The sequence below is a fragment of the Leptonotus elevatus genome, chromosome 18, assembly GCF_054856555.1.
Source record: "Leptonotus elevatus isolate MCC_2025b chromosome 18, RoL_Lele_1.0, whole genome shotgun sequence".
In the NCBI taxonomy this organism is placed as follows: Eukaryota; Metazoa; Chordata; class Actinopteri; order Syngnathiformes; family Syngnathidae; genus Leptonotus; species Leptonotus elevatus.
The window spans coordinates 11925977-11944480 of NC_141256.1; the positions used below are offsets into that span (position 1 = coordinate 11925977).

The 18504-nt window shown below is 42.0% G+C and overlaps 4 protein-coding genes across 7 annotated transcripts in view; 1 reads left to right on the top strand and 3 right to left on the bottom strand.

Annotated features, from left to right (window-relative positions):
- LOC147158617 (MAM domain-containing glycosylphosphatidylinositol anchor protein 2) overlaps positions 1-1820 on the bottom strand; it is a 223234-nt gene extending 221414 nt beyond the window's left edge. For both annotated transcript variants that reach the window (XM_086060428.1, XM_086060426.1), the window contains exon 1: positions 1771-1820. The gene's annotated coding sequence lies outside the window, so the exon portion shown is untranslated. The remainder of the gene's footprint in view (positions 1-1770) is intronic.
- A 974-nt stretch (positions 1821-2794) lies between these two features.
- rps29 (ribosomal protein S29) lies at positions 2795-3687 on the bottom strand. The gene is made up of 3 exons (XM_086061246.1): positions 3570-3687; positions 2986-3085; positions 2795-2900 (listed from the first exon to the last, which is right to left on the bottom strand). The coding sequence occupies exons 1-3, from the start codon at positions 3629-3631 to the stop codon at positions 2892-2894; spliced, it is 171 nt and encodes a 56-aa protein (XP_085917372.1). The 5' UTR covers positions 3632-3687; the 3' UTR covers positions 2795-2891.
- A 2035-nt stretch (positions 3688-5722) lies between these two features.
- mgat2 (alpha-1,6-mannosyl-glycoprotein 2-beta-N-acetylglucosaminyltransferase) lies at positions 5723-10165 on the top strand. Its single transcript, XM_086060397.1, has 2 exons — positions 5723-5870; positions 8437-10165. Exon 2 carries the CDS (start codon positions 8634-8636, stop codon positions 10011-10013), a length of 1380 nt encoding a protein of 459 aa, XP_085916523.1. The 5' UTR covers positions 5723-5870; positions 8437-8633; the 3' UTR covers positions 10014-10165.
- A 1977-nt stretch (positions 10166-12142) lies between these two features.
- Positions 12143-18199, bottom strand: wdr20b (WD repeat domain 20b). 3 transcript variants are annotated; one of them, XM_086061605.1, is made up of 4 exons: positions 17907-18199; positions 17044-17226; positions 15509-16933; positions 12143-13382 (listed from the first exon to the last, which is right to left on the bottom strand). In XM_086061605.1, the coding sequence occupies exons 1-4, from the start codon at positions 18153-18155 to the stop codon at positions 13326-13328; spliced, it is 1914 nt and encodes a 637-aa protein (XP_085917731.1). In that variant the 5' UTR covers positions 18156-18199; the 3' UTR covers positions 12143-13325. The 3 variants fall into 3 exon arrangements, with proteins under 3 accessions (XP_085917731.1, XP_085917730.1, XP_085917732.1); XM_086061604.1 differs by having other exon boundaries at positions 15498-16933; XM_086061606.1 differs by having other exon boundaries at positions 15498-16933; positions 17918-18104.
- Between the last annotated feature and the right edge of the window lie 305 nt (positions 18200-18504).

The window sequence follows — 18504 nt, forward strand, 5'->3', positions numbered from 1 at the left end:
CGGGAGCGCGCGGTTCGGGGGCGCAAGGGTGGGGGTGCGAGTGTTGGAACGCGGCCAGCAGTGGCCGAAACGGCGCTGATGTGTAAAACCCGGAAGTCCGTGGCATCTACCCCATATAGTGTGTATTTAGTGTTGTGACAAAGTAGTACGTATTATTAAGTAGAGTTGTCCAAAAGTTAGATAAATTAATTCATGTATAAATCACTTTTTTTTTTTTAGCATAGCAATAAAGGATTTACACCGTGCTCGCCTTCCAACCGTCTCCTTCAATAAACAAAGTGAAAAATAGTTGCTAGGCTGATCATACAAGTTGCAAAATAGAGCTAATTGGGTGACCTTGACTGTACTTTTGTAAACTAGCTTAACTCTGTTCATAGCCATGTTGTTAGCGCAAACTCAGCCAGCCCTCGCTGGAACCAATTATTTCTAAAGCCGTTTCTTCGTCACTCCAATCGGAGTGAAACAGTGGCATTGCCGCCCCCAAGAGGAAACAGGCGCCACCGTCGCAAGAAACATCACAGTGACCGGATGTCAGGTTCAATGAGTTGCGATCTGACGGTTCGAAAGATCACGCCGACATTTAATAATAAGCTGGTCCTCGAGCGACTCGGGCTAAAAAGGGAGTTTGCCATGCTCTCTCGGGATTCTAATGCCGGGTCGCGGCGCCACTATGGTGCCACATCCTCCGGCCCGGAGGTCACTCTCATGTATATTCATGATCTTTGTAGCGTGTGAATGTGTGTGTGCGCGCGCCCATGCGTGTGCTGAATACGAGTGTATTCATTTTCGTGTAAGTGCCGTATGGAAATAAGCCGCTTTTACACATTAACCTTTAAATTCACTGCGCTCTGCCACAGCGTGACCCAGTCTAACGTCTTTCATTACAATCCCCAATACTACCTGACCGAAATGGAGTATTTAATATAATTTACATGCTAGATTTATTGCAAATGGGAGCAGGGTGGATCAAAACAGGTGCCTTTAAGTAAGCACCTAGCACGCCTGCGGCGTGTTTTTGTTTTGATAAGCGCAAGCCAATGATGGCCGGAACAGGCCACGCTGGTTCGATTCCTTTCCTGGCTGCATACCCTCTCTCTCCCAGTAAACATATTTTTGTTTGTGTCTGTATGTGTATATATCTATACATATATGTTTACTGTGTTATAAAAATAAATGACCAAAAATGTGACTGTTGAAATAATCTTAGGCCTGCCCTACACAGTACACACCTGCCATGACAACAGCGTAGCGTTGCTGCCATCTAGCGGTTCAAAAAGGGACAATTTAAATACCAACCTATTTGAAAAACGGGCTTTTTACTTTCATATATATATATATATAAAAGTATAATAAACCATCATATAATTTGATTTGTTCAACTCAGCTATCACCAATACACTTTATTTGCTATAACAGCATATGTTTTGATGACGCTTGCTTATAAATGTGACATAGTTCTAAAAACATTGCAGAATGAATCGTTCATTCAATTAAATAATTACATTTGATTTGAATACTAGCATTTTAGTATCAGGCTACTAAAGTAACAGGGTTTCAAATTAATGATAATTCTAAACGTTTTGCCCAAGAGCATATGCTACCTCAGCTAGCTGCTACGCTAAACCATCATGAACTTGAGTTATATCTTCTTTTTTTTAAAGACAGACTATCTTTACGTATAATATGTGTATGAGGATCGCATTAGTTTACGTGACACACTGAATTACGACTGAAAACATTTTTAGAAATGTGGAAAAATTTAGCATTTACCTTAGGTCTGTCCATGGTTAGTAGTGCACTTAGCATGATGTCATTTCTGCTGTGTCACTGCCTTTTAAATAAAAACATTACAGAAAAATACATTTTTGTCTAGAAAAAAAAAAGAAACGTCGAACGTCAGTTTTAAAGTAGACAAGATCAACAATTACAAGGAAGACATCATACAAAAAGCTTATATATATTTATCTGTTATAGTTAATATGCAAGTTGTTCATCAAGGCCCTATAGTTTACTTTAAATACTATTTTATCTACTTTACTGTTATGTCTATTACATGAAGTTCAGCTGAGTGATTTGTGGCTGACCTAAATCATAATTATTAGACAGAACCTCTTATGACATAGATCCTTATTAAAAACCTCATTACATATTAGTAAACATGTCTTTCATACTGCCAATATGGCTTTTTTTAAACCAGTTAATACTTTTTGTATCTTAACAACTGTCTGTAGTAAACACAAAAACATCAAATGATCAACCGGATTTGAATTTTTGGCCTTTCGTGTTTTCAAAAAGGGCGTTTTGATTACCACTTAGACCATTGGAATTTAAAAAAAATAAACACGATGAGCAGTGTCAGGTGGAAAGGGAAGTTGATTCAGCGCACACAGTCAGGAACTGTCAGGTGTTCAGAATTTTGTGGGCAGCCACAAGCAATCCTGTCGCAACTCAGGATCTCTCTTCATAGGATGTGCTGGTTGAACATCTGGCCCACACTGAAGTGAAAACTCATAGTTCTGATTTTAAATTATCTTTAGCGAAGCAGTCCTGGAACGGTTCATGAACCTGGGCGATGTGACATTGGGAGAAAGTAAACACTTTACAGAAAAAGTTTTTGTCAGTCAAATTAGCGTATGTGCAAATTTTGACAGTGACACCACCCCTGCCACCATTTGTCAGTAAAATCCCTGAATACGCATTTTCACACAGAATTTCTGACACCAGCTCCCATTGTGGCCAGTCTAACTTAAAAAAACTGTCATTGTGATCATTGAATACAACAAAAGCATTCCAATTGGGAAAAACTACATTTATTTGCAGTGTGTGTCGAATCATCGATTCATCCAGCCTTCCAGGTAACAATCGGCGGACATCTCTGCGCATCATGACATTTAATCCAGCTGTGGAGGAGGAAGATGGAGATGTAAACATTGCTGACAACATGCATTCAATCATCAATTTCAGAGTATTCGGGATGCAACTTGCCTTGACGAAGCCGATGTCCTTCGCGTACTGCCGGAAGCACTGGCGGCACATGTTGAGTCCATATTTACGGATCAGACCGTGTTTGTTCGAACAAACCCGGCTGTTGAACACAAGTGGAAATTAGAAGAGAATGTCAAATTAGTACAAGATACGCGATATTGTGTGCATTTTCTTTTTTGTTATGCCAAGTTTTCAAAATTGTGTTATTTATGATAGCCAGTAAAAAACAATGTTTACGTTTGCACTCAAGTACATTTGTATGTCCCTACTTCTAATCGAATGATTTAAAGCATTATTCCGCAGTCTTTATCTACTTAAATTTTACACGAGTATCTATATTTCTAATTAATGTGCGTACTTTTGACAACTCCATAGTTCTGTGACGTATTAAACGTGATTTCGACATGCTAACCAGGGCTAGCCGTTAGCATCAAGCATCCATCCGCCGCCATGTTCCTACCCGACGAGTCTCCATGCGGTGCGCATTTGATAGCAAATTTTGAGATACATTGTAGTGGAAACTGCGCCAAACTAACGCCAAATGGGACACTGGTAAACAAAAGGCAAAAGGGTAAAACACTAACCAAGAGCGGGATCCCTGCCCAAATTTTCTGGGGTGACTCCAATAGAGCTGCTGGTGGCCCATCTTGTCTCTTTTCTCTCGAGTGTCGGAAAGGAAGAGCGCGTCCCGCGCATGCGCAAATGAAATCTTCCGGATCCGGTTTCCGATAAGCGGTCGGGTTGAGCGCCATCGAGTGGCCGGAGTTGTATACTATATAGCCAGTACATGCGACATGAAAACAAAATCGTAAAAATTAATTTAAATGAATTACAATGAATAATTTTGTCAAATCTATTCGTCATTGTTGTGTTTTTTATTGGCATTGCGAAAATGTGTAAACACATGAATGCTATTTTTCTTTAAATAAATAAATACTGTACACACCCCAGTTCAAATGCCAGATTTTTTTTAATTTTTTGTGATTGAGATAGGCTCCAGCACCCCCACGACCCTTGTGGGGAGTAAGCGGTTAAGAACATTTATAGATTTTATTGTATTTTTTTTTAAGACGAGCAAGATAAATCACTTCAAAACTGTTTCCACCATTAATGTGACCTCTAACTCAAAACATATATTTTCAAACAAAAAACCTTGACCAAAATACTGTGGTTGCACAAGTCCGCACGCCCTCTCATAACTAGGAATATGGCTGTTTTGAATTTACTCTGATTAGTAAGATAATCAGATAGTAGGCTTTTCCTAACATTTTTATTTTGCTTTCTAACAGAAGCCTGATTGTATTATGCTAACATTAAGTGGCATTTTGAGCTGTTTAGAATTTCTGCACCTTGACTAAAATCCTAGTTCCATCTGAAGAACAAAAGCCCTAAAGCATGATGCTGCCAACACCATGTTCTTTTGTTGATAAGCAGTGTTGTGTTTAAGCCAAACATACCTTTTAGAAATTTAAATTATGGCCAAATGTACAACCATCAAACAATAACACATTCTCCCATAAGTGTTTGGAAGATTTTAAGTTGCAAAATATTATTTGTTTTCCTTTCCTTCCAACCAATTAAGTAGCCCAGACCCAGACATATGAAGAAAACAGACGTTCTAAACAGCTAATACTTGCCAGAAACACCTGTAGCAGTTTCAAAGCTGTTGTCGTCCTAACCAGTTTCAGATAAACATTTTTTTTTAAATCGATTTTGCATGGACGGCCAATTTTTGGTCATGTCACGTGTTTTCTCCACTTGATGATGACTGAGAAACATTAAAAAAAAAAAAATTGGGGGGGAGCTTTGTTTTTTTGAGTATTTTTTATTTTCTATTTTTTCAGAATATTTTTTTGTTTTACTGAATATTTTTTTCTGTCAAAAAATATTCTGAAAAACAGGCTGGAAAAAAATGATTCTTTAAATTAAATTAAAAAAACCTGAAAACAAATATTTAAAAAAACAGGGGAAAAAATTATTCCGAAAAACAGAGCTGGTTGTTTTTCTGAGTATTTTTTATTTATTTATTTTATCTCTGACCTCCAAGTGACTTGTTGCAGACTCGCTAATAGCGGAAGCAGACACTTTCCCGCATACCTCCATATGCAATACGATGGTCATGTTTACTTACTGGGAATGAATGTGTATAATGTATTGTGGTTTGTTCCCTAATCTCTGTGGGAAAACCCTTTTTAAAAATATTCAGAAAAACAGAAAAATAAAAATTTTATAAAACAGGGAAAAATTACTCCAAAAAACAGGGAAAAAAATATTCAGAAAAACAGAGAAAATACATATTTTTTAAACAGAAAAAAAAATACTTTAAAAAAACAGGGGGGAAATATTCAATAAAACAGGAAAAAAAATACTTAAAAAACAAAGCTCCCCCCCAAAATTAGTCAGAAAAACAGGACTTTTTTTTCTCCAAGTGAATGCAATACGCTTCCGTACTTAAATGATGAATATTGTACATTAATATTATTGCTTCTATGTAATTGACATTTTAAAAAATAGCTATTTTCAGAATTCGGCATTGAATATTTAACCGTGGTTAACTGGTTACACAGCTGTCTTGCAGTTCTGATGTTTTGGGTTAGAGAAAATGTATGTATGGAATTTGATTACCCTCCCCCTAAATTTGTTATATTCTTGTTATATTTATAAATTAGTAGTTTCTCTGAGGGTTTAAAAAAAAAAAAGTGTTTACGGTACTGCGAGCGCCCCCTGTTGAGCGAATGGCCTAGTGTGATGATATGTTTCTCCCATCATTAGCTTTTAGCTGCTTTTTCCATGCAGCACCTCGGGGGGGGGGATGAAGCGAAAATGGGACACCATCGAACTGACGTTTCTATCCTGAAGTGAACGTTGGGCCGCTTCGACTTCAGGTAATCAACCAGACGAACGCCCGTGTGGTATTTATTTTTCGGACGGTGCTTTTTTTGCGGACGGAGTTGCTAGCCGTTGCTAACTTAGTGCTAGCATGCTGCTGCGGTTCAACGTCTACTACGACGGTAACGGACGTTTTAGGATGCTGGGGGGGATGAAATGGATGCGAGTATATGTGGTGTTTTAAATGACTATTGTTTTCCTTGTATAGTTGAGAAGGGTGAAAGTGGGCGTCAAGTGAAAAGGAATCATGAGGATGAAAAAAATAAAAACCCTTGCACACAGGTTGGAGGAAGTGCCATGCCATTTTTTTAATGCTTTATGATCACATATTAAACCATAGACACATAAGCAATTATGTAGCCATGCAAAGTGAATTGTTTTTTTTTTGTCGTGTTATCACAATGATTTGCTGTCTTTCATTTTCCTGTTGTCAAATGACAATGAAGCGGTGTAAATCTTACTATAATGACCAAATCAACCTTGCCAGTTGCCAGTTTACAGGCTATTAACGGTGAAAAAAAAGGGGGGGGGGGAATGTGTTTTGCGGAATTTGTTACACTACATCGTGTCGTGACCTACTTGCAAATAAATATCAAATGCAAATACTTGATCATGGGCAAAATCAGGATGCACAAAAAATTTCGTAAATGGGACAATGATGTAGAAGCTTGACTGATGTATGTTTTCAACATGTGTGACGTTATGGGATTGTATTTTGTTTTAAATGTTTGAATAATAATAATAATAATCTAATAAAGTAGAATATACGTTTGTTGATGCTTTTCACTGCGTTGTTAGTGTTATTTTAATTTCAATTTACTTAGGTGTGGGGCCTTCGATAAGCCTCTAATGGGTTTGTAACTTTCTACCTCATCCGCATGTGATTTATTTTTTGCTTTTGTATGAGAAGTTTAGTTCAAGAATGTGTAAATAACTCATTTACTGCCATTGATGACTATAGACGTCAAAAATGTATGTGAACTATTTCTATTAGTTTAACAATTTTTCATTTCATTTCATTTTTTATGAAAACCTATATTTTTTGTACATTAAAAACAGATATAAAATTATCATGCAATTAATTACAATTAAACGGCCCTTATTATTATTATTTTTTTAATTAAATTAGGCCCGTCAGGCTATAATTATTTTTAAAATTGTTATTAATCACATGACTTCTTCACTAGTTAACTAACGATTAATCACAAATTTTATATCTGTTCTAAATTTACAATAAACATTTTTTTCTCGGTTTTCATACTCTTGTTAGCAAAAGTGGATATATTTTTTTTTTTTAACTAATAGAAATAGTTCAAATGAATTTTTGACGTCTATCGTGGCAGTGAATGAGTTAAACTAAAAGTAAAACTTGACATTTAACTGTTTCAACAATAAATCCGTTTTCCCGTAAAACATTTCATCCCTACTTGCATTGGTATACACCTTCTCTCCCCGAAACCTTGCACCCGTGATGCAAAGTACTTCTCATGTTCGAACAAGTAGAACCCGTTCGACAGGACGTGCTGATTTGAAGTCTAAATAAACGACATGGATTTTGTGCCCCTCGTCTCCTAAAAGATAAAACAAGAGTAGTTTGGAAGTTAACTGTATACTAGAAGTTTGATGTTTTTGGTAAGATAAGGTTATAATATTGCTAAGTACAAATACTATCTATGATGATGAATAGTTCTGTGTTCGGGGGGAAAATAAGTGTCCCCTGTAGATTTTTTTTTAACTCAGGAAGTCCGCCATTTTGGTGTTACTTTGGAATTTGACACAATTTTGGGGCCTTTTATAGAGTTCATATTTTTATAACAAATTCTAGAGAGTTTATCAGCTCGCCTTCAAACTTTGTGTGTTTCATCTAAAGATATTTGATTTTCTTTCATCGCACGCTCTTTGCCACGGCGACGCACTGTTCGCAAAGAAAGATGATGCTCTTTTTGAGGGTCTGAACTTGGGCAAATATTTATGCAACTTTGCACTTATTTCAGGCCTGGTAATTTATATTTTAGTGATTTTTGTCTTATGCGTCAGGCCCCCAACGTGGCCAGGGATCTCTTTATAGCAGCTTGCAGCTCTCGTAATGTAATGTTTCTGCATTTCTGCACTCAAATTGATGATCTGTTTTAGAATAAAGTGATGGGGAAAAAACATGTCTTTTCTTTATTTGATTAATCATAATTAATTAAATCGTCAAGCCCTAACTTGATGTAGGACTGTGCAATTAATCAAAATTCAATTACAATTTAAATTTTTGCACTCCACAATTACAAAATCAGTATAATTGTAAAAAATAAAATCATTAATACAAATTTTGGAGTTGTTTAAAAAATAATAATAATTATTATTATTATATTTAAAAATAATTACATTCAAAGAATTTTATTTGTCTTCATATATATATTTTTAAACTTTTAAACATTTTCTTGTTCTGTACCCAAAAAATAAATGATCAGTCCTATTTGTGATTTCAATTATTACCAAAAATAATCATGATTTAATATTTTCTTCCTAATCAAGCAGCCCTAACTTGCTGTATCGATTTGTGTTTTCATCCAGGCAATTCATGCTTACTGCAACCTCGCTGCTTCCCAGCAACTGTCATGCTTTATTGGATATTCACCCGCCACCAGTGGCAGTGGAGCAGGATCCATGTTTCCAGCAATTAGCCAGCTTTCACCTTTTTCACCGCCACGACCATCCGCCGACTATCTGCTTTCTTTCCCCTCCTCCCTCCAAGAGCCCGATCCCCTACAATGAGATTCCGGATCTATAAGAGAAAGGTGCTGATACTGACTGTGGTGGTTATCATCTGCGGGCTGGCGTTCTGGACCAGCGGACGGCAAAAGAAGATTGAGCCGTTCCCCAAGGAGGCGGAGTCTGAGGCAGTGGCGAAGAGCAGTAGCGGCACCAGCAGAAATAGCCTCGACGACCATGTCCAGGTGCAAGCCGTGAGCCGGGCCCCCGTTGCCCCTTTGAACCAGACGCACCTGGGAAAAATTGAGAAAGAAAACAAAGCCAAGCCCGACGTGGACAACGCGACCCTGGTCTACCGCGGCATCGTTTTCCAGCTGAACTTTGACCAGACGATAAGGAACGAGGAGAAGTTCAAGGCGGCGCGGCAGAAGGACGACCTGGTCGTGGTGGTCCAGGTCCACAACCGTCCGGATTACTTGAAGCTGCTGGTGGACAGCTTGCGCAAGGCCCGCGGCGTGGAGAGGATACTGCTGATATTCAGCCACGACTTCTGGTCCCCCGAGATTAACAAGGTGGTGAACTCGGTGGACTTCTGCCAGGTGCTGCAGATTTTCTTCCCGTTCAGCATCCAGCTGTACCCGCAGGAGTTTCCCGGCAACGACCCGAGGGACTGTCCCAGGGACATTTCCAAAAAGGAGGCCTTAAAATTGGGGTGCATCAACGCGGAGTACCCAGACTCGTTCGGGCACTACCGCGAGGCCAAGTTCTCGCAGACCAAGCACCACTGGTGGTGGAAGCTGCACTTTACGTGGGACCGAGTGCACGTCCTCCAGGACCACAATGGTCTGGTGCTGCTGATTGAGGAGGACCACTACCTGGCGCCGGACTTCATCCACCTGCTGAAGATGATGACGGCGATGAAGCGGGAGCAGTGCAGCGACTGCGACATCCTGTCACTGGGGAGCTACAGCCACATCTCTTACTCCAATAAAGCCAACAGGGTCGAGGTCAAGGCCTGGAAGTCCACCGAGCACAACATGGGCATGGCCCTGGGTCGCGACACCTACCGGAACCTGCTCGGCTGCACGGACCGCTTCTGCACCTACGACGACTACAACTGGGACTGGTCCCTGCAGCACCTGACCGCATCCTGCCTGCCGTCCTACTGGAAGGTGATGGTGAGCGAGGCGCCCCGCGTCTTCCACGCCGGCGACTGCGGCATGCACCACAAGAAGGCCACCTGCATGCCAGCCAGCCAGAAGTCCAAGATGGAGAACATCCTGCAGAGCAGCAGCAACCAGCTGTTCCCCAGGAACCTCCTGATCACCAAGAGACTGCCGTCGAACGGAGCCGGAGGGGTGGCTCCGCATGTGAAGAACGGGGGCTGGGGGGATATCAGGGATCATGAACTCTGCAAGAGCTACGTGCGCTTGCAGTGACCTTAAAGTTGCCACTATATTCTATATTATTGTCTCTTTTGCATCCTCTATTAAGAAGAAAGCCTTTTCAAAGTAAAAGCTTTGGACTTTTCTTCATGTTGCCTGTTTCACTGGACTGTTCCAAAAAAAATAAAGATGAATGTCGGGATTTAGTTTGTCTTTGTTTACGTCAGATTTGTGCTAGCCCGTGCACAAATATTAATATTTGATAACCTATATCAGGATTTTTTTTTCTCAAGTGTTTTTATTACTCTTTAAGTATGAAAAAAAAATCACCTTCATTTTTTTGGGAAACGTAAATTTTTCAAGGAGTTGGTGACATGTCCACTAGGGTGGATAATGTGCATTTGCGCAACTGATGCAATGTTTGTAAGAAATTAATTAACAAAAACCACCTGACCGCTACAAAACATAAGGATCCTTACTCTCATATGAGGACTAAAATCCATAAAGTTTTGCTATAATAAACATTTAAAGCGACAACAAAAAACTGCAGATAAAGTATTTTCAATGGCAACAAAATTACAGTAACACTAAGTTGTAGTAACAATACAGCAAATGATGTCCAAAGTCCAATTTAGTGGACTCCTAATCAATCGCAATTTCCTCAAATTACAAAATCAATACATGGATAATTTTAACAATTATGTTACTCCTTAGGGCCTCCTGGAATAGAAGGAATAGACACTTATTCCTTCCTTGCACGTCACATCTGAACTTCTGTCGGCCATCTTGTCTGTCTTTATTTTTTTGCACTTACAAACGTTGACCACCGGATGGCAGTGTATGTCTAGACTACACTAGTGTCCACTGGAGTGGCTAATGGCCAACTGTGGCAAAAATATTCATTTGTATAGGAGAAAACGTTTTAAAAGCTGTCCACTGTAGTAACTACTATCCGTGAAAGGGCTAGAGACGTGCTATGAATCTTGGGCAAGTTTGCAAATAAGATGCCCAATAATTGGGCCTCCGCCTCCCGGGAACGCTTAGAATAGACTGAAACAGTGAGGAAGCGGAACAGGGCTCTTTGGTCTCGATGACAGTCTGCTGATGCTTTGAAATCCCCTTGGCGTCGCTTTCTGTTCTACGTCCTCGAAAGAATGTGCCACACTTTCCCTACAACTGGGTCGAATAAATGTGAATTTAAACAATTGCAACACTTCCACATTTCTTCTTCACAATCACAATGTCCCATATCTGACGAGCTATTTTTAGAGCAGGCTCATGGGTTGGAATTTTACCACTAACATGAGTGATAGCTACTGTACAGTCATTTTACCACAGACAAATTTGCAGACTGACGCAAGGCTTTGGTCTGGTTCTCCCTGAGCTTTGCTACCGCTCGAAGATACTGTCAGGAATGTAAATAAAAGCTACATGTCAATACTGGAGAATGTATATGCCTGATAATGATCTTGGTCATTTCAATCAGGGAAGCATCCAATGCTGGTAGGTGCCCTTGAGGACCGCAGTTGGTGAGCTCTGGTCTAATGACATCTTGTTCTCGTATGATGTTAAAATGCTAACAACATGATCGAGACGTTTCAACTATACTGCTCTCTAGTGGCCATATCGTGTAGTGTACACATCAACTATTTGTTTTCAGGAGTCCTAAACAGTGTAAAATAAATGGATGTAATATATCAGCATTTTTGTTGGCCTTCATCTAATGAAGTGGTTAATTATATATAAATATATATTTAAAAAATATATGAGAAAAATACATGCTCCACGCTTCATACAAATGACCCCCATTTGCTCTATTGAGTAATTATTTTTTTTTACTTATATACAGAGGCGATTAACTGTTCAATAAGTTGAGATGGGAACAAAGTGTTATGATTTTTACACTTTGTTTTGTGACAAAAACCTTTGTTCAAAGACGCAGTTTAGATTAAAAAAAAGAAGCTAATCAGCCATTACAAGAGAATTTTGTGAGCAAATAGCTTCCCTTATGTGACAGTAAAAAGAAATTGGAGCTTTTATTTATCAAATATTAATTTAACATACTTTAGGCTTATGGCTTGTTATTTTTAAATTGTTTGTCAACAAACAAGAACATTTTAACTTTGTGGATTAACATAACCCGATATTTGCATATATTTTTAAGAATATAAACAGAGTCATGGTTATAGTCTGTCAAACTGTTTAATAGGCGTCACATGGAGGAAAAAAATCTGCCACTGTTCAAAACCTCCGTCTTTCTCCTTGTGGGCGCTTGAGGAAAAACATCAAGCGCTGTTCCAGCTCTGGCATAAATCAACACAGTGTTGTTTAAAAAAAATAATCGTCATCATTATATGCACGCCGCTCACACTAAAGAGGAGTTGTTAGGTTGGGAGTCGATTCACACGATAGGCCAGTACGCGTTCCTGCGGTTTTACCTGAGCTCGGAATGATGGCTGAACAAGAGTGTTTCACCACAAGCCGTTAGATAAAAGCATCTCCTATATTATACCAAATGTTGCGTTAAGAAAAAATACACCTGAAATCTCTTTATGTACAACGGAAATGGGAGGGGGGAAAAAAGGGGGGCGGGGGAAATCTGCATATTCATTTTAATATTAGATTTTCTGTATTAGAAATAGCTCTATTTTTCTCCCAAAAAAGGCTCTTTAAACTATTAATCATCTCCATAAATCATTGCAATACAATATTTACATATAATACAGAGCCTGTGTCATGTGGAAAACCATATTAAAATAAACAATAGGTACAAAGGTTTTTTTTGTTAATTCTATTGAACACCCCCCCACCCCAAAAAAAAAGTACATCCGTCCTCCTCTGAACAACAAACTGTTAAGTGCAAACATTGTTTATCTTTAAAAAAAAAGAAAAAAAGAAATGATTGCAGCATCCAACTTGGGAGACAAAGGGCGCCAACAAGCCAAGTGCTTCCAAAACCTGCTTGTGTTCTTCTGCTAGGATTTAAAACAAAAAGCAAAAAACCTCACACGCCAAGAAGGAAGGGCTGATCAATTTGTGCAAATACACATTGTGTGATTTAAGGAAGTACTACCTCCATTAGTAGAGGATATGCAGCCACTTCAAAATGTTGTTCCCTTTAAAAGGCCCAAAGAAGTAAAGAAACGGGAGAACACCCCAACAAGAAGACCGTCGCCATGATAACAGCCACCAACATATGAACAGTGAACCCAGTCAGCCCTTCCTATAAAAACCTTAAAGCTCCTCCTCCTTTGCCAGCTAGCACCCATTTCACTGCAGACGAAAGACGTCAAGTTCCCGCCAGCCGCGTCTTGGTTGTCATCCACCACTTCTGTGGCTGATGGAGGGGGGGGGGGGGGGGTGTAGCTATACTACGGTTCCGCTGGGGGAGTTGGCGGGGTTGTTTTGAGATGATAGAAGTCCCTGCGGAGAGACACATCACAGACAAAATGGCGGGGTTGACTGGGGAAAAACAGGCTGCCTATTAATATTTCCAGCAGGCGGTATAGCGACGGTATGAGAGTCATGTGACCTGTTACGAGGGCTGGACGATTATTATTTTATCTATAATCACAATTATTCTTGATAAAATGATTATTCACTGACTAACTAACTACTAAAGTAAACTGTTCAAAAGTATCATCGTAACCTTACGCCCAGTCATGCATTACCCTCAGGGTTTGTATTTTGTGCCATGTCATGTGGAAATGTGTGTTATGACAACAACAACAAAAACTTGAATAGTTGTATCCTTCAATTTTGATGAAAGTAAATTTTCTAGAATCCATGAAAACTCAGCTAAGAAAATACACTAAAATAGCAATTGAAAACAAATACTAGGTGTTACTGCGGATTTTGGCCTCTTAGGGGCAGTGTGGTGCCATGCATTCATGTTTACAATGAGAACAGAAGAAATTTGCGATCGAATTGTATGAATGCATATTGGGAACAATTTGTGCCTTTGAGTAGCGTTATCTTACCTGTGGGTATGAGTTTACACAGAATTTGTGTTTATTTTTGTTATTTGAAGGACTACGTCTCCCGAAGTTAGCATTCGAATAGAATCCTACATTAGCGCTAGGCTAGCCATGTTTTTAAAACGAAGCATGTTTTGTATTTAAATACTGTATAACAGTGGATGTTATTCTACTTGTCGTGTGTTTAGGTTTACAGTTAACTAGCTGGGGTGTCACAAAATAGCTTAAAGGACGCTTAGCGACGGCAGAATCACATTGAATCGCTCTGGGCTTGTTACAAGCAACATGGTGCATTCAGGGTACTTTCATAACGTAGAGAACTTGTAAATCCACGCACTGTTCTGCACATTCATCGTTTTTCTTCAGTTATTACCTTTTGAAATGAAAACGGGTCAGGGGTGAAAAAGGTGAGAAGCACTTGGACCTAAACTTATAATTTATATCATTCGTTGGGCACTCGTCAAACGGGTGGGGGCGCGGGTGGTGGTGTTTGGGGTCTAGGCGGACAAAAGGACGGCACATTTAAATGTTCAAAATTTTATGACGTCAAAAAAAAAACAGTTTGCAAAAATGCAAACATCTTTGCTTCATTTATTGGACCATGGATGGATGTTGAAAAAACAGCATGTGCTGCGATCAAGTAGGGATGGGTACGTTTCGCATCTGAACCCGTTCGGTTCCAATTGTCAGTATCGGGGTATCGATCCCGTACTGAATAGTACCAATTTTTGGTGCTTTTGTTCTGTCGTTTGTGGTAATAAATGTTAATTTAACAATAAAATATATATTTTTATAAAATAACATTCTCTATGGATGTTGAAAAAACAGCATGTGCTGCGATCAAGTAGGGATGGGTACGTTTCGCATCTGAACCCGTTCGGTTCCAATTGTCAGTATCGGGGTATCGATCCCGTACTGAATAGTACCAATTTTTGGTGCTTTTGTTCTGTCGTTTGTGGTAATAAATGTTAATTTAACAATAAAATATATATTTTTATAAAATAACATTCTCTTGAACGGTTATTTAGTTATTAACAGTTATTTATTTTACTTAACGTCCTCAGTACCAAGAAATCCACGCACCAGGTGGGGCACCGTGTGCTAGCATGCTAGGAACCGCGAAGCTTCACTCTCGTTTTGCTTGTCGGCGGTCAAATCTCGCTTGCTTCCACCCAAACCCGGAAATGTAGCGTGAATGAAATCCAGCGCGAGAAGGTTGACGTCAGTACGCTGGTTGTGCGTGCACTGCTGCGTTCAAGTGCGCCACGGTAAATTATCAACGCATCTACCCCCGCACAGTCACAACTTGCTTTGGACCGTGTCACCCGTCTGATTTAACGTGAAAATCGGCGCCGTCTTCGGTACCCGGAGTTCACTGATACCGACTCTCCAGTCGCCTACACCGAAATATTTTCTCATCAGATCTCCACGATTCACGTAGGTGACCTATTTTGAAAACGGCAAATTTCGCCGAAAGGTGAGGAATTTTCATGCCTGTTTTAGAGATCGAGAAGGCAAAATTGAAATCATGATCAAATTTGGATTAATCGTCCAGCCCTACCTGTTACTCACCACTTTTCCAGGCCTGGCCCACGTGCAAACAAAGCCCTCCTGACATGCCGTGACCAAACAGTCCTCCAGGAAGATCAACACGGTCAGTCTCTCGTGGGCGATCTTCTTGCACACGAGCGGCTCCAGCAGCGGCACCTCCTCCATGCGCGGGCACAGCACCGTGCCCAACGTCTTGGCGGTGTCGCCTTTGGTCACCGCCGCCCGCGAGGCCCCCAGCTGGTTGAGCTTGTCGCCGCTCTTGCTGCCGATGTGGCCGGCGCTGTGCATGCGCTTGTGCTCTTTTTCCGGCCGCTCCTTGCGCGACTCGTGCAACGACAGCGTGGCGAACTTGCCCACGCCGGCGGCGATCAGGGCGCTGTCGATGAGGCTGCCGCCGCCGCCCTTGGAGGGGACGGCGGTTGCGGCCGCAGTGCTACTGCTGCTGCTGCTGCTGCCAGTGTGACTGTTGGGGGTGCTTCCGCCGCCGCCGGTAGGGTTGGAGGATTGCGGTAAGCTGTTGGAGCGAGGCAGCGTCCCCGGGAGGGAGTTTGGCGTGTTGCCGCCGGTGCTGCTATTGCTAACATTGTCTTTGCCATTGGTGCCGGTGAAAATAGTGTTTGCTGCGGTGGCCGGGGGGCTGGAGGCATTCATGACATTAGTGTGAGTCCTGGTGCGAGACAAAGGTAGGTGAGGGAAGAGTATGTCCTCGGTGAGGTCCCACAGACACAGCTGGGTGTCCTGGCCAACGGACCCGAATCGGTATGTCACGCTAACAGGCCGACTGTCCGTAGAGTTCCTCTTGGAAAGTTGGGAGTGGGCGCTGTTGGCCCGATCCCTTCCTGCGCTAAAGTGAATATGCTCGTAAAAGTCCTCGTCGCTGCCGCTGAACTCGGCGGGGGGTTCGCCGCCGACGCCGTCCTCCACGCTGGTGGTGCAGTGGTCGAAGGCCACCACGCTCACCCACGACTTGTGTCCGTGTCCCCGCGCGATCACCCTGCAGTCCGAGAACGACCACACCGTCACCAGGTCGTCCTCGCCGCCGGCCACGATGTAGCGCCCGTCGGGGCTCCAGCACACGCAAAGCAAGCCTCCGAAGTAGCTCTTCATGGTGCCGTGCAGCTCGGCGGCGTCGAAGCCGAACACCCGCAGGTAGCCGTCCTGGCTGGCGCACGCCAGGAACTTACCGTCCGGGGAGAAGGCGAACTCGTTGAGAGCGCCGTCGCCCACCGTCCAGCGCAGTAAGGGGTTGCGGCCAGACTTGCTTTTGCAGGTGTGTACGGCGTAGTTGTCCCCCTGTTTGAGGAGTTGGTAGTGGGGCGCCGCCGTGCCGCACGTGTTCTCCACATTGTACAGGTACATGGCGCCGCTCGAATGGGCCACCAAAAAGAGGCTCTCAGAACCGGGGACCCATCGTACGCACGTCACGCGCGACTTGTCAATTAGTCTCTGGGAAGGGGAAAGAGCAGTTGTCAAGGTATGTAGCACAATGCAATTTTCAAATCATATGTATTTATATAAAATCGGACACACAACAATTCCATTGGATGACAACCAACCTCTTCATTGAAGAGCTTGCTAGTCTCTTTCTTGATCGGGTCGATGAGCTGCACCTGGCCTGCCGAGAAGCCCACCAGCAGAGAGACGCTCTCGGCTGTGGCGGTGAGCGGGTTGAAGTCGTGGCAGGTGGGCTGCGTGCCTTTGTATATCCTCTTGTCTATGGGCTTGCTCAGGTCGGCAGCCTAAAAACCATAACAGATTCGACTTATAGTAAAAGCTATCACTAAGCCGCTGTGCGTGCGACAGCTCGCATCCATAATGTTATATTGTTTACAATATTAAAATATAAAGAAAGACGGACCTGCTATGCTACTGTGTATTATTGTTGTTCATGATGGCGGTACTTGTTGAGCAAAGTCACGTGTTGATTAGTGTACAGTACAAAGTTTGAGACCCACTGATAATTAGACAAAAGTCGCCAAGTCCAATAGAAACAAACGTGATCCTTTCCCACATGCAAATGAGGTGTCATGAACCCACCGTGACGTCACTACAACCAACCACACTCACTTCTGACCTCATAGTTGATAGCGAGAACCTGACATTTAGGCAATTACGTCATGTTATCGTCCCATTCCTGCAAGCACGTGAAACGTAAACAACCCATTTGCAGCATGGTGGTCACTCAGAACTAGTGAGGAAGTCCCACAAAGAGACGAGTTCACTGTTAAACAAGTATGGCGATTAGATTAGCTGGTGATGCTAATTAGCGTGTAACATAGCTGAACGCTACATGGCCTCGTCCGGACAATCTGCGACACAAGCCCGGCGGGTCTACAGCGGCGGTTGAACGAAGACGCCGAGCCGGTCCGGCTGCTACCTGGCACACGCGTTCACGGCGGCTGCTGTCAACGTTGTTTACCTTTCTCACACCTTTATAGATATAAAAGTAGAGCTCCCGGCCCACATTGAAGCAGATCCTGTCGCCGTTGCCCGACTGGTCGTTAACGTTGACGAAGGAGACCCTGACGGGGTTGGAACCCTGCGAGTTGAAGGGCACCCTGTTCGGGCGACTGTACTCGGAGTGCGTGAGGAGTTTGTAGACGCCTTCCCGGGTAGTGAATTGCGTTTTAATCTCGTTCGTCTCCTTCCCTCCTCCCTCCGCCGCCATCTTGCAAGTCGCCGTTCATCCTTGTCCAAGGCCCCGGATGTTGCAGACGGCGCATGTGCAAATCAGGGGGATGGAAAGACCAGCGGTCATGCGCACTGGGGGTTACTACAAGTCACGTGAGACGAAAGACGAAAAATAAACAGTCAGCAGGTGACGAAACAGGTACGAGAATATGATTAGATGTCGTAAATATTGAAAACACGTGCACAATTAACAAAATAAATTCCACTAAGCACGTATTATAATTTAAATTGCGTTCTCGATATAATAACATCAATGACTCATAACCTCAATGTTATATAAAGTTATTATTGTAAATATCGTCTTACAAGGATTGCGACACAGGAAT

What these genes read in the sequence shown, in the direction of transcription:
- rps29 (XM_086061246.1), bottom strand. Translation starts at nt 3,631, where the DNA reads ATGGGCCACCAGCAGCTCTATTGGAGTCACCCCAGAAAATTTGGGCAG. An exon ending in GGGCAGGGATCCCGCTCTTG is followed by an intron (nt 3,086 to 3,569) that starts GTTAGTGTTTTA and finishes TGTGTTCAACAG; the next exon opens with CCGGGTTTGTTCGAACAAAC.
- mgat2 (XM_086060397.1), top strand. Translation starts at nt 8,634, where the DNA reads ATGAGATTCCGGATCTATAAGAGAAAGGTGCTGATACTGACTGTGGTG.
- wdr20b (XM_086061604.1), bottom strand. Translation starts at nt 18,155, where the DNA reads ATGGCGGCGGAGGGAGGAGGGAAGGAGACGAACGAGATTAAAACGCAA. An exon ending in TCTATAAAGGTGTGAGAAAG is followed by an intron (nt 17,227 to 17,906) that starts GTAAACAACGTT and finishes TATGGTTTTTAG; the next exon opens with GCTGCCGACCTGAGCAAGCC. An exon ending in GCAAGCTCTTCAATGAAGAG is followed by an intron (nt 16,934 to 17,043) that starts GTTGGTTGTCAT and finishes TCCCCTTCCCAG; the next exon opens with AGACTAATTGACAAGTCGCG.